The sequence below is a fragment of the Cibotium barometz genome, chromosome 21, assembly GCF_041138505.1.
Source record: "Cibotium barometz isolate CiBa-2024 chromosome 21, ASM4113850v1, whole genome shotgun sequence".
Classification (NCBI taxonomy): domain Eukaryota; kingdom Viridiplantae; phylum Streptophyta; class Polypodiopsida; order Cyatheales; family Cibotiaceae; genus Cibotium; species Cibotium barometz.
The window spans coordinates 3,175,735-3,189,167 of record NC_141066.1 but is presented as its reverse complement, the minus strand read 5'-3'; the positions used below and the strand labels follow the sequence as shown (position 1 = coordinate 3,189,167).

Sequence of the window (13,433 nt, the reverse complement as noted above, 5' to 3'; positions counted from 1 at the left end):
CTCCACGGTTGGAGTGACTCAGTTTGGGGAGGAGATCCAGACACGAGGAGATCTACTTCAGGCCCAGGAGCTGTTTTATGGAGCAGTAAGAAGCAGTCATCTTTTGCCTTGTCGAGCACAGAGGCAAAGTACCGGGCTGTTTGTGATGCTGCTTGTGAGGTGGTGAGGATGCAGAGGTTGCATTGCAAGTTTGGGCTTCCACTGGAGGAACCCATGGTCATCCAGAGGCATTTTGTTCGTGAACAGATCGTTGCTGATGACATCTTGCTAGAGTTCTGTTCGACGGAGGACAGTACGGTGGACCTCTTCATGAAGTCGCTCTTTCAGGATTTGCTCAGGCGGCACCCCAGCCCCCTGTGGTTGGTTTCACAGCCAGGAGCTGAGAGGGGGTGTTAGAAGTCATCTCCTGTCCAGTTTTATACACCAGGGCCTTTGTGGTGGGTGTGCCCGCCCTTATGAGGTGTTTTATCATTTTTCCCCACTCTCTGCATTTTTCCCCTATTTTTTCTGTGGCTTGGGAGGCAGCCCATTTGCTGGCCGACTGCTGGAACTGGTCCACGACTCCATATATGAGGTGGCCGACTGCTGACAAGCTGGCCGACTGGATGGTGTGCTGGTCGTGGAGTTTTCAGGGCCAGTCGGCTGCCCTACAGCAGGCCGACTGCTGTTGGGGGGCCATATAAATAGGCCCCTAGCCCCCTTGCCAGTTTTGTATCAACTCCGGGATCTTCTTGTGTATATAGAGCAGAGTTACACGCCTACATCTCTCTCTCTCTTGTGCTGTATTTTTTCTGCATGCGTTTTTGCTCGTGTTCCCAGATCTGGTCATCATCTCCGCTGCGTATTCTGACAGTTTCTGCCTGTCAAATTTCACCTTTTGGCAAGTAATACATGCACGTACATAAGCCTCAATGTCTTTACGCATGCTTGGCCAAAAGAAATATCTCTCAACCATGCGTGTAGTGGGCATGATACCTCTATGACCAGCATAAGGTGGAGCGTGACATTCCTCCATAACCTTTGGACGCAAATCGTTCACGACACTAGGCAATTATCCTTCATAAGATAACCCTCGTTGATAACATAAGAGGCATGTGAATGACCAGCCATCAAATCAGTCCATATACGGCAAAAATCAGCATCCAAATGATACAAATCTCGCATAGCAGATAAGTCCCCATGAGAGGCCACTGAGACTGCAGCTACATAAGGCCTCCTGGATAATGCATCTGCTACCACATTTTTCTTTCCTGGAGTATGCACAATCTGAAAATGAAACATGGAAAGAAAATTTGCCATTTTCATCTGCTTCTCCGAAAGCTTTGTTTCAGATAGAAATATCTCAAGCTTTGATGATCTGTCTTGACTACAAATTCAGCCCCAAGAAGATAATGTTTCCATATCTTTAAGGCATGAATTACAGCCAAGAGCTCTTTCTCATAGATATCCATATGAAGCTCAGCATCATGCAAACGACGGCTCTCGTATGCAACTGCATGCCCTTCTTGATTTAGGACAGCCCCTATACAATCGCCACAAGCATCACATTCTACCACGAATGATTTTTGCAAGTCAGGAACAATTAATACGGGTCCACATATGATAGCATGCTTGAGCTGCAAGAAAGCATCCTGTTCTTTTGAAGTCCATTTGAAAGTGGTTTTCTTCTTTGTGAGATCATGTAGAGGGGTGGCTATCACAGCAAAATGCCTTATGAAACGCCTATAATATGAACATAATCCCATAAAACTACGTACTTGATATACGTTTTACAATTCTGGCCAATTCCGAATGGTCTCTATCTTGCAGGATCCATTGTTACGCCATCTTTGGATACAATGTGACCCAGATAATGTATCTCTGAAAGGAAGAACTCACTTTTCTTGGCATTAATGAAAGTTTATGCTTCCGCAACTCTTCGAACACTGTGACCAAATGAGTTCTATGTTCCTGCTCATTCTTGGAGAAAACCAAGATATCATCAAAGAATACTCCTGTAAATTTGCGATGGGGTCGGAATATCCTATCCATCATACGATTAAATGTGGCAGGAGCATTGGTGAGACCAAAAGGCATTACCAAAAATTCATATAATCCAAAGACTGTCCTGAATGCAGTTTTATGGACATCTTGTGGCACCACTCGTATTTGGTGATAACCACTTTTCAAATCAAGTCGGCTGAAACAAGCCGAACCATCAAGCTTATCCAAAATGTCATCAATTCGCGGAATTGGGAATCTGTTCTTGTTGGTAAGCTTGTTTAAAGCTCTATAGTCCACGCACATGCGGAATGAGCCGTCTTTTTTTTGAACAAGAAGCACAGGAGAGCAACAAGGTGAGGAACTAGGCTGAACCAAACCTTTCTCTAAAAGCTCATTTACCTACTTCATGATCTCTTCTTGTTGTGCGGCACTCACACGGTATGCGGGTTTGTTAGGTGGAGAACTACCTGGCACAGGATCTATGCGATGATCTTCGGGCCTTTGGGGAGGTAATTCACCTGGCAATGCATCAACAAAACAGTCGTTGAATGCATGAAGAAAATTCAGCCTATCATAAGTCATAGTATCCAATGATCCACATTTTGATGACTTGGTACAATGCTATCACGAACAAAAACCAAGTACGCAGAAAGACTCTTTTTCATTGCTTTATTAATTTGGATGTGAGATACAAGTGGGATGGAATCCCCTTCTTTGCCAGCATCAATGAAATGCATACGGCCTTTATGCATAAAAGAAATCATGTTGGTCTTGTACTCTTTGCGAGGCTCAAGCCTATGATGCCATGGCTTGCCCAACAATACATCACATCCATTTAGTGGTGCAACTAAGAAATGTTCATTATCAAGGTAGCCCTGGATATGTTTGCGCAACTTCCCTATCAGCGGGGTAACCTGCACCTCTTTACCAACAAAAGCAGCTTCGGCTTCAATATGAGGTCCCATGTTTTTAACCTCAATACCCAATGCAGCTGCCGTTTGTATAGAGATGAAGTTATCGGTTGCACAGTCATCAAACATGAACAAGGCGGGCTGATCCTTGATTTGACCCCAAGCCTTGCATACCATCTGCTCTTTTGCATCATGATTTGTGTTTCCCTGCACATCGGAAACTGTACGTACATTCGCCTTGGTCTGCTTGTCCTCGTGCTTTGGTTTGCGGTCAGGGCATTGTCGAAACATGTGCTCTTTGCTACCACAAGAAAAACATTTTCCTTCCTTGGCATATTGTTCTCTTTGCTCCAGGGTCAAGCCGAATTTGTTCTTCTTTGGGCCCTCATCTTTAGATGAGGTATTTTCAGCTTTACCTCCCTTGTGGGTCTCCCGGAAATTCTTTTTAGGTGGCTGTCCACCTTTTTGCAGATTTGGGACAACCTTGTCTTTCCCCTTTGAACCGCCTTGATCCTGCTTAATTTTGAGCACCAATTGCTCCGTAGCAAGAGCAGAGGCTGTGAGCTGTTGCAAAGTATGTTTCGGGTGCAATTCAATGCCCGAACGATAAGCTGGTTGCAATCTGGAGCGAAACTTCCTCTTTCTTTCATCCTCAGTGATTTGCATAAAAGGAGTACTGCAACACTTTCCAAAACTTGTTGACATACTGTTGCACACTTTCATTATCTCTTTGCTCAAGTCTCCCCCACTTTTGGGTGAGAGTTTGCTCCGCATTTGGTGGCAAGAACTGAGCATAGAATCTGTCCTTAAATTCCTTCCAGGTGCAAATGCGATCTTTGGTGATCTTTTCAGTGATCCACCAATGAGCAACGGTCCCTTTCAAAAACATGCTAGCATGGCGTACTTTAGACTTCTCAGTGAAGTCCTCATCGCTAAAAGCAACGTCAAACTGTGCCACAAATGCTAACACTTTGGAAGCATCATGCTCTCCATGAAAAACATCAAACTTAACAAACTTGTCACCTGCTTTAAATTCCTTGAGCTTTCTGGCATGAGGCTCATGGTCTTCTGGCAGCCCTATCTGCATGGGCTTCATGGGCCATCATGGAAGTTTCATGAAGCACGGTGGCATGTGCTCCACGAACTTGAGAATCGGATGCATGTGACTTTCCTGCATAAGGCAATGTCTCTCCATGAGACAACTCAGAAGGCAAAGCTCTTCTAGTGGCAGACCTGTCACCCCTACCATGGGATACATGTCTTGAATGCATGTGACCATCATGCCCTCCATGAGCACTAGCATACATATATCTGTCAGGCTTTGTGCCTTGTGGAGAAGATGCATGAAGGGAGGTGACTGTCACCTCTTCCTTTTGCATAAATGACCTCAACCTTTGAGAGGCGGGATCTCCATGCTTCAAGCGAGGTGGATTTCTGAATTTCACCTCTCCATCTTCCCCCTCTTTGATGTCACCTTTGCGGAGGAGGTAGGAAAGTGCCAACTCCCTTGGCTTCTTCACCCTTCCCGTGCCATGGACTCAAAAGTCACATCTACCATTGCATCAGCTTTCCTTGCTTCAATGGCACTTTGCACATGGGGATCTTCATGCAAAAATTTCAGCTCTTGCTCTTGTGCCTGCAAAAGCTTTCTCATATGCTCCATTTCAGCCCTCATTGCATCAGGCTCTTTTTCTAGCATGACTGTCTTTCCTCGAGACAGTTGCCCCTTTGAATCACTATCATTTACCCTCTCAAGGGGCTTGTGCCTTCCTCGTAGAGCATCAGAACCACGCGAGGCACTTGATGGGCCCCTCGAATTAGGCACTTCCAAAGGGTTGCCTTGGCTGTCCATTGTGTTAAGTGTGCTAGAAGCGGGGTGTCCAATACACAGGTTCGTTTCCCCACTAAGAAGAGGGAAACAACCATGCTCTGATACCAATGAAACCGATCCCATCAAGTGGGAATAGACTCCGCTGGACACCCACACGGCACAACTTAATATCACAATTTGAAATGGACAACTTAATAACAACTGAAATTGAAATGAAATGAAATGTTGAAAGATGGACACCAGCAATGGGGCCGGAACGGGCCGACCCCCCCCTCAATATATGATATATTATTGGGAGTATTTAACAAATACAATGCTCCATGGGTTCAATGAACCAGATGATGCCCATGTACAAATGAATTCAGTACCAAACAAGAGGCTTGAAGTAGATGTTCGAAGGAGAGCGACCACTTGAGTGGTCCAGTCTCTACGGTCCTGTGCCTTCACTGGACTCCGCGGAGAGCGCCCCACTGGTGTTCAAGGACCACGCACAAACAGGCGCTCCCGTACTAACGCCTGGCTCTCCTGATCTCGGCACCTTTGGACCGTGGTTCTCCAAAAGCTTGGACTACCCGGCACCGAATGGGTGTTAGCCGTAGAGAGAATCCTTTATCAGATTTACAACAAAGTTCTTAACTTAAATTTGAATTCACTTACTTGTAGCTCGCAGATGGAAGACCAATACCCGAGGTGTCTGTGTGCAGCTACTAGTGGTGGACACCAAGACGCAGCAGCTTGTCGAGGAGGAGGGGGAGCTGCCTGTGTTGAAGGTGTAACCAACTAGGAGGTGCAAAGCCACCTGTAACCACCTATGGAGGGAAGGTGTAGCCGCCTGCTGTGCAGGACACAGCCGCCTGCTGTGGAGGAGGATGAGGAGCTGCCACCTATATGCAGGAGAGGATGAGGAGCTGCCGCCTATATGCAGAGCACAGCCGCCAGGGGAATAGAAGTAGCCGCCTGGCTGCAGCCGCCTCTGGGGTGGCTCAGCCGCCTGTAGGACAGAAGGAACAGTCGCCTGCTTGTGATGCTAAAGTCGCCTGGCTGCAGCCTAAAGAGGAAGAGGCGTGGAGGAGGAGCCTCACGCAGCCTATAGAGGAGAGGAGACAACCGCCTGAATGGGAGGAGGAGCATGCGCAGCCACCAGCTAAAGAGGAGCATAAACGCCGCCACCAACAAAAGGCATAGCCGCCTGGCTGGAGCCTGCGCTAGCTGCAGAAGAGGGTAGCTTGCTGGAGAACAAGCGCCGCCACCTGCAGCAAGTACAGCCGCCTGTATGGGTAGTGGGCAGCCCGTTGGAGAACTAGCGTAGCCACCTGCAGAAGGTACAGCCGCCAGCATAGGTGGTGGAGACGGCGCAGCTTGAGAAGGAGGAGGCGTACAATCATCTCTGGGATGCTGAAGGGTGGTCGCTTATTTTTGTAGGTGTTGGAGAGGAGCTCCACGACCACAGCTGGCCAGCTCCCCAAGGTTGCATGGGGGGCGGCTAGCTTCAAAGTGTGGTGTGGATAGGTGGCCATGCACCCACCCCCACACACACAAAGGGTTAAGTGTGGCTCCCCACCTTGGCCCATATGTGGGTGCCCACTTTTAAATGAAATGTGAACTTACAACCTTATAAAATGAAAGGTTAGAAATAAAATTATTAAACCAACAAGTGCAATACACTTACCACCTGTTCACACGCAACAAAACTCGTCAGAAGACAGAGCAAACTTCACGACTCACTGGCAGGCGTCCCCGCTCAGTAAGTGGCACGTCAAGCAGGCAAACACAAAAATACAAGTCATGCGAAAATAGTTTCAAACATGCAAAACATGAGTGCATGTGCAAATAGTATCATGGACATATCTCCCGTTCATGAAACAAGTACAAAATATCTGTCGGGCACAAAAATGGCACGACATAAAACATAAATCCTGGTCTTCCTATGGAGTGACAGTCCCATAGGTAAAACACAATTCCAGGCACGAGCTTCCCTATGGAGTGACAGTCCCATAGGTAAGACACGGCACAAATACTCCATGACAATCCCATGGATAGAACACAGTCCATGTCATACACGGGTGGCACCAGTCTTGCTCCCGTCCATACGACACCATCCAACTAACACACGGGTGGCACCAGTCTGGCTCCCGTCCATGTTAAGCAAAAATACTGGCCTCTTCACATGAGACACCGACCTGGCCTCAAGTGAACGAGATGCAAAACTAGAGATGGACCAAATGGTCGGCCAATTGGTGACATCCCACACATAAGCTGCCATACCTAATCTGGTGTGGGCATGAGCCCACTGAGTCCACCAAGGAATGGCCTCATCTTCCAAGTACCAACTGGCTAAGATCACTCTGTCAGTATCTGTCTTTCTAACTACGGCAAAGTAAGCTTCAAACTGATGCAACCATGAATAAAGAGTTGTGGGGTCGAGTTTACCATTATACTTACTGAAGTTCCTTTTCTCGGAAAAATGATTCGAGGGCGCCGCTGGTGTCAATCTGGCGTCCAAAGCAGCAAGGTAACGCTCATGTTCCACGCGTCGCATGGCTTCATCTTCACGTTGTCTGATCTCCAATGCACGCATCTGCAACTCAAGCAAAGAGCTCGGCTGCGGTCATGAACCCGCGAGAGGGTCCCTGTGTGGAGGATTTGGAATCCGGAATACGGAAGGAGAGGGAGGAGATGAAAAACGCGACGCCGGAGAACGGGTACACTCTTCCAGAGCCAAGATCTGCGCCTTTTGCTCTTCCAACTTGGTCGTCTGGTCTGCGATTGCTCGCATCATCTCCTGACTCGAACATATTTGTAACACTCAAGCCTGGTGCCCTAGCTGGGCTGCCCGGTGCACTCTGGTACCAAGGTTCTTGGTCTCTCTCGTCGTCGAAGCTCGCCATAGCAGGAAAACGCACTTCCTTTCCGGAGCATAATCTGACCATCCACTATGTGTGTGGGAGACTTCCGGAGACTGAAAACCAACCGTCCTTCGAGGGACAGGAGTCACTCCAAAAGGGGTAGTCCACCGGCGTCTGAAAACCAACCACACGAGCGAGAAAAAATTATGGTTTCTTTGCTGAATCTTTGAACTTGAAGTAGGCTCTGATACCACTATAACATGCGGAAACTTCGGGGAAGATCGGTAACTTCAATACTCAGAAATCAGCACACTTTTCGCGACGGAATTAACGCACAAAACTAAATGAAGATGTGCAGAAAATAGAGAGAGAGAGAGGGAGAGAGGAGAGGACACAGTATTGGGTCTCGAATACCCTCTGTAGGGTCCCCACCACGAATGGTGTATTTGCTTTATTAGAATGATGCAAATCTAAAAAGAAAATAGAGGAAACTTGACCTTTCTTGGCTGAGATAACTCTGCCCTTGACTTGCAGTCCTTCACCCCTTTGCGTTAGCGAGTCCTTGGCTATCCTGGCCCTTGATTGCCTTAGCTCTTGGTGAATTATGAGATAACACAATGGATTGGGGCCTCAAGTATTTATACTACCAAATAAAGGCAATCGGCCAGCTTAAGTCCAGGCAGCTGACTCTATTTCTGCCCACAACTGAAAAATAGCAATAAATGCTCGAAAAAAATCAATAAAATGTTGCGCATCACTTCTTTGATGGCTAGGCACTAGGCGCCTGGTGTTCTGGAGGCTGGGCAGCCTATATGGGCTGCCCCATACTTGTCCTACAGCCATCACAAGGCTGGTTGACCTGTCGGCTGTCCTACAGCCCTCCATGGCCTACCCATGGCTGGTGGGTACAGCCAGGGCATTCCTGGCCCCTCGTGGGGGTGGTTTTACACTGTCCCCATGCCCACACAAGTACTTGCGGTAGCCCTATGGATTGGCCCCTTTCCTATAAGCAAACCCTAACTTATCTACACAATGATCAGGCATCCAGTACCATACCAGATACACAGAATCATTGACGTCATTCCAGAGGGAGACTCACAGCGCGGACTGGCATTGTTTCATGTGCAGGACAGTGCACACCTGACCTTGGACTCATGTGCAGGACAATGCACACCTGACCTCGGACGACTGGGATGGAACCCTGGCTGACTTGTCCCGGACTGGGCTCACATGGGACCAGTCTACCATCCCAAGTCTTGCACCTTCTGTACAGATATGTCTACGTGGCATCCAAGTGCGGGATGCACGTGACATGGAGCCATCCAATTTTGCAGACTCAAAGAACATATGAAGAGCAGACAAGGCAGCCATTGCTAAAACTCGGGCTCAATCTCAGAAGAAAAACGCACACCTCAAAAGAAAGAAGTGTCCACCACAGGTACCAAGGCTGCCACCAAAGCCAGAATTACCACAAGACCCCCTTTGCAAGAGATAGTGTCCACTGGAGAAGAAAATGGAGCCAACCAGGGGGCTGCAAACCTGAAAATACAGTCCGACCAGCTTCCACAACTCTGTAGAGAAAAACGCTGACGAGAAGATACTTGTAGGCTGAAAGCGATGGAGCCTACAAGAAGGTAGAGCAACCTGCAGCAATCGTCCAGAAAACGCAGCAATCCAAAGGGCTGTGAATCTAAAAAACACACAGGTGAAGGAGCTGTAGACAGGGCAGAATATGGGGCAGCAGAGAAAACGCTGAACCTAGAGCGATGATACCATGAAAGAGTGCACAGAGCGGAAGAAAGATGAGCACTAGAGTGTGCTGATCTAAGAAGTGCGAGAGAGAGAGAGAGAGAGAGAGAGAGAGAGAGAGAGAGAGAGAGAGAAAAAGAAAAACTGCAATGAAAGCAAGAGACAAACTAGTCTCAAAAGTGAAGGATACAGAAGGTGAGAGTGTGTCAACACATGAACCACACACCAAGTGATCAATGAATGAATAAGAAGGATGTCACAATCCTCCAGACATCTATGCCATGCAGAAGGAATTTCCTGGATAATGATGGATTCACTCATGTAAGAGTTGGTGACTTTAATGAGTGATTAGAGTTGGTGACTCTAAGTCAATAAGAAGAGTTGGTGACTCTAACTACTATAGTTACGCATTCACACAAGGGTTGGTGACCCTAGTGTCTACATAAACTCATGAAAGAGTTGGTGACTCTGTTCAGTGAGTATGTTAACTCATGGAAGGGTTGGTGCTCCTGCTGAGTTAGCTGGGCTCATGCAAGGGCAATGGCTCTAGTGAGTACACAATTTGGATCCAGCATGGGTGGTGCCCATGGTCGCACCAGTTTTTGTGTACAAGATGGCAAGTTGGGAGATTGAATCCAAATCATCGCACACAAGCATTTGCCTGTGAAGTGCACTTGCATGTGCGACTTGTTTTGTTTGCCTAGACATTGCATGGTATTTTGCCTGTGAATGTCCACGGGCATTGGGGATGCCTGGACACCCCGAGGACGCACGTGTGCACACCTGTTTGGGACTAAGGCCGTGAATTTTGTGTGTTTTGCATGTGGTAAGTGTGCACACTCAACCTTATTTAATTATTATTTCTTTGTTTACTGAAGTCTAGAAGCATCAACATGAAGAGCAATGCCAATTCTATCTGGATTAACACAAAGCTCAAGAAAGTGTGGCACTCTTCAAGCCAGTTCTACCAGCAGCAGCAAACACCAGTCAACTCTTTGAAAATCAAAACGCATACCACATGTCCAACACAGTAGCATCGGTTTAAATAAAGATAATGGAGAAGAAATTTGGAAGCTGCATACATGAAGAAGATAAGACACCTGAGAACGTGACCAAGATAAATCCAAAATGTCTTCAGTATGGCCATTAAAGGCACACTTTGAGCTCTCTGAAAGTAGAAATAGCTTGTTGGTCTGGCATGTGCTGCTTAAGGCAACAGTCTGCCTTGTAGTCTCCTCGATACTCCTCTTCGAGTTGTAATTCCTCTGCAGAAGATTGTCCGCACCCAGTTTCTCCACACTTGAACATGAGTCTCCTGAAGTGTCAGTTACATATTTTACGCCTTCATTTTGCTCAATGACTTCCCACACTTTTACTACCCTATCCTGCCCAGCACTGGCTAGAAAAGACCCATCAAGGTTGAATTTCATTGTCCATATTGCACCTTGATGTGCTTGAATCTCTTGCCTCAGGTATAGATCTGCAAACTCCTTCGCACTTTTCTTGTGAGTATGTACTTTGATTCGTTTTGCTGTCTGTGAAGGAGTTTCCTGACTATCATTAGTTGCCAAACCGGACCTTCTTCCAGATTTTTCCATGGAAGCCGCCTTGTCACTGCCACTCTTGTGATGCCCTTTCTCTCGCGAACCGCTTACCATTCCTTTGATAACTTTAAGCCACGCCTTCCTTTTCTTCTCAATTCCAGACCCAGTATCCATTTGGGCGTCTGTCACACCAGTGTCATCTGCTGCTCTCTCCCTCTTCATGACCTCTTGCACAATTGGGGAAAGTCCCAAGGAGGACTCAAACTCTTCCAAGGTAAGCTCTCTACCAGTGTCAAGCTCTTTAAGTTTGTTCCACAAACCATCTTTCCCAACCTCATTCACAACAAACTCCTTGCCACTGTCCAGATCTTTTATTCTGCACAAAAGTTCTTCATCATGCCAGTTCTGTGCATACCCACTGTTTTCCAAGGAAAGTCTCCCTTCCTTCACCAATACCTGTGGCATGCAATCAATGCATTCCCCATCTAAGCCTTCAGAATCCAGTGAAGTGTCTGGCTTGCTAGAATTTAATCTCTGGGCTACTATGCCTTCTCTTACAGAGTTATCTGCTCTCGTACAGACATCTATCCCTGTAATTTTCTTGGCTCCAAGGGGAGGTCTTTGAACACTTGAACCAGACCTCAAAACAGCACCACTGTAATCTACCAGCCTCTCGTGAACTTGGAGAGGCAATGCGGGTGAAGTAGCACCTGACCTAACCAACCTGACAGAGGAATCTTTAGCCTCATGACCTTCACATGGATCATCTGACCTGAACCGCAGCGTAGTCCATCCACTGTCTCTATCATGAGCAATACCTGCCTTGTGGTCTTTTATTCCATCCTTAGCATTGGAAAGCCCGACATCATGGGCTGCTGACCCACTTCCAACCTTTTCAAGTTGCTGAACAGGTGACAGCGGCACCCCTAACAACCTTCCCTCCAATGAAGCTGTGTCCAACAGAACCACTGCATTATCAGGATCCTCCTGCTGCAGCTTTAAGCCCATCTGAGTGAGCAGACGCTGCCTTCTCTCAAAAATGCTGCCCGAATCACTCTTCCACACTTCATACTTCGAGAATGAGACAGGTTGAGCTTCACCAGAAGCTTTGGTCATTGCTGCTTGCAATTTGTTCAAATGGTGACTGTCATCTTCTCCACTCTCGCTCTCCGATGACGACGCTGGAATAGCTTCCAAGCTTTCAAAGAACTCTTCCTGCTCCTCGTCAATAGAAGAATCCATCCTCAGAGATGAACACTAAGAGGTAACCGTCGCCAATCCATGGCCGACCAAGCTCAATAACCCTGGCCGGACTTCACCTCCATTTGCAATTGTACCTCCTCGAACAAATGGCAAGGTGCAATCTTGGCACAGATCTTTCCCCCACAAGAACAGGCTATCGATGCTAGCATTGATTTAACATTGAACTATGAGTGACGAAGCCTACCAGAATCTTGCGGTGTGTTGAAGGAGTGCATTGGATCTCTGTTCTGGCGTTCGCAGCAAGATCGCCTTCCAAGCAAAGTGCATTCCATACTTTTCACAGACAAACGCATCAAGTAAAGTCCATCCTAGAGGCAAAGGGGACGGTTCAGCAGCGATGGTAAGCGTTTCTCCGCGCGAAAGAGAGAATGGCGCTGGCATCGCGGTAAGATCAATGCGATCTGATAGTTGCTGGCGCTTGAAATGAATGAGAGAATGATGGGTGCGGTGTCCCAGCGTTGGGGCGCACGCGCGTGTTGGGAAGGAAAGGGAGAAGGGTAAAGCCCGGGAAGATGTACAGGTCGGGGGCGAGAAAAGAGTGCAGTCAGTGGTGGTGCAAGCAGGTCAAGGGGGTGGGGAAAGGCGTTTGACGTGGGCACAGCAACAACTGCTGCAAACAGCAACAGCCGCAGCAGCACCAGAGACCTTAGCTTTTGTCCTGGATGCTCTACGGACAACCCCCCGACTTCTTCCTCCTTCGTCTTCATCTTCCCTTTTTGTTGCCGGCATACCACGCCCATCATCACCCTAATCTTCATTCGTCACACCATCATCATCACCCGATATCCATCATGCAGCTGCTGGTGATGGGGTGGGGCTTTGAAATGCGCACCCCAGTCGGGACCACTCGGTCTTCAGCTTTGTGCCATAATGATGCGGTGCGGCTTTCCTGATGCCTGCACGAGAACAGCCCCAATGCCCATATGGCTAGGCTACACTATCCATACATGGAGTGGCTGGCACTCAAAGACATGAGAGCCGCAAAGCTCCCTCTGCAATGCACGAGATCCATTCGTGAGCTCGTGTCATTTACTTTGGCTCTCGGCATTGTTTTGAACTAGAAATCTAGCTCCGCCAATTTTGGCAGAAGCTAAGATGTTGAGAAATCGTTAGCTACAACCATTAAATGAAGGGGGCACGGTTAATACACAAAGCCCCTCTGGTGGGAACTTCCACTCACATTCTTGGACGAGCAATTCTTGGGGTACCTTGTCATCCCCTTTTCTCCTAACTCTCTCATTGTGCTCAATAACATTTCAACCATTCTCACTCCATGTGGTATGTTAGACAATAAGTGTAGAAGTCG

General features: G+C 47.6%; 1 protein-coding gene across 8 annotated transcripts in view; it reads right to left on the bottom strand.

The window, feature by feature from the left end:
* Positions 1-13,130, bottom strand: part of LOC147626765 (uncharacterized) — a 101,304-nt gene extending 88,174 nt beyond the window's left edge. For 4 of the 8 annotated variants that reach the window (XM_086815305.1, XM_086815306.1, XM_086815309.1 and 1 more), the window contains exon 1: positions 10,421-13,130. In XM_086815305.1, the coding sequence (XP_086671431.1) occupies positions 10,421-12,106 (1,686 nt within the window). In that variant the 5' untranslated portion in view covers positions 12,107-13,130. Of the gene's footprint in view, positions 1-10,402 lie in introns of all 8 variants that reach the window. The other 4 variants (XM_086815303.1, XM_086815304.1, XM_086815307.1 and 1 more) reach the window with 1 other exon arrangement.
* Between the last annotated feature and the right edge of the window lie 303 nt (positions 13,131-13,433).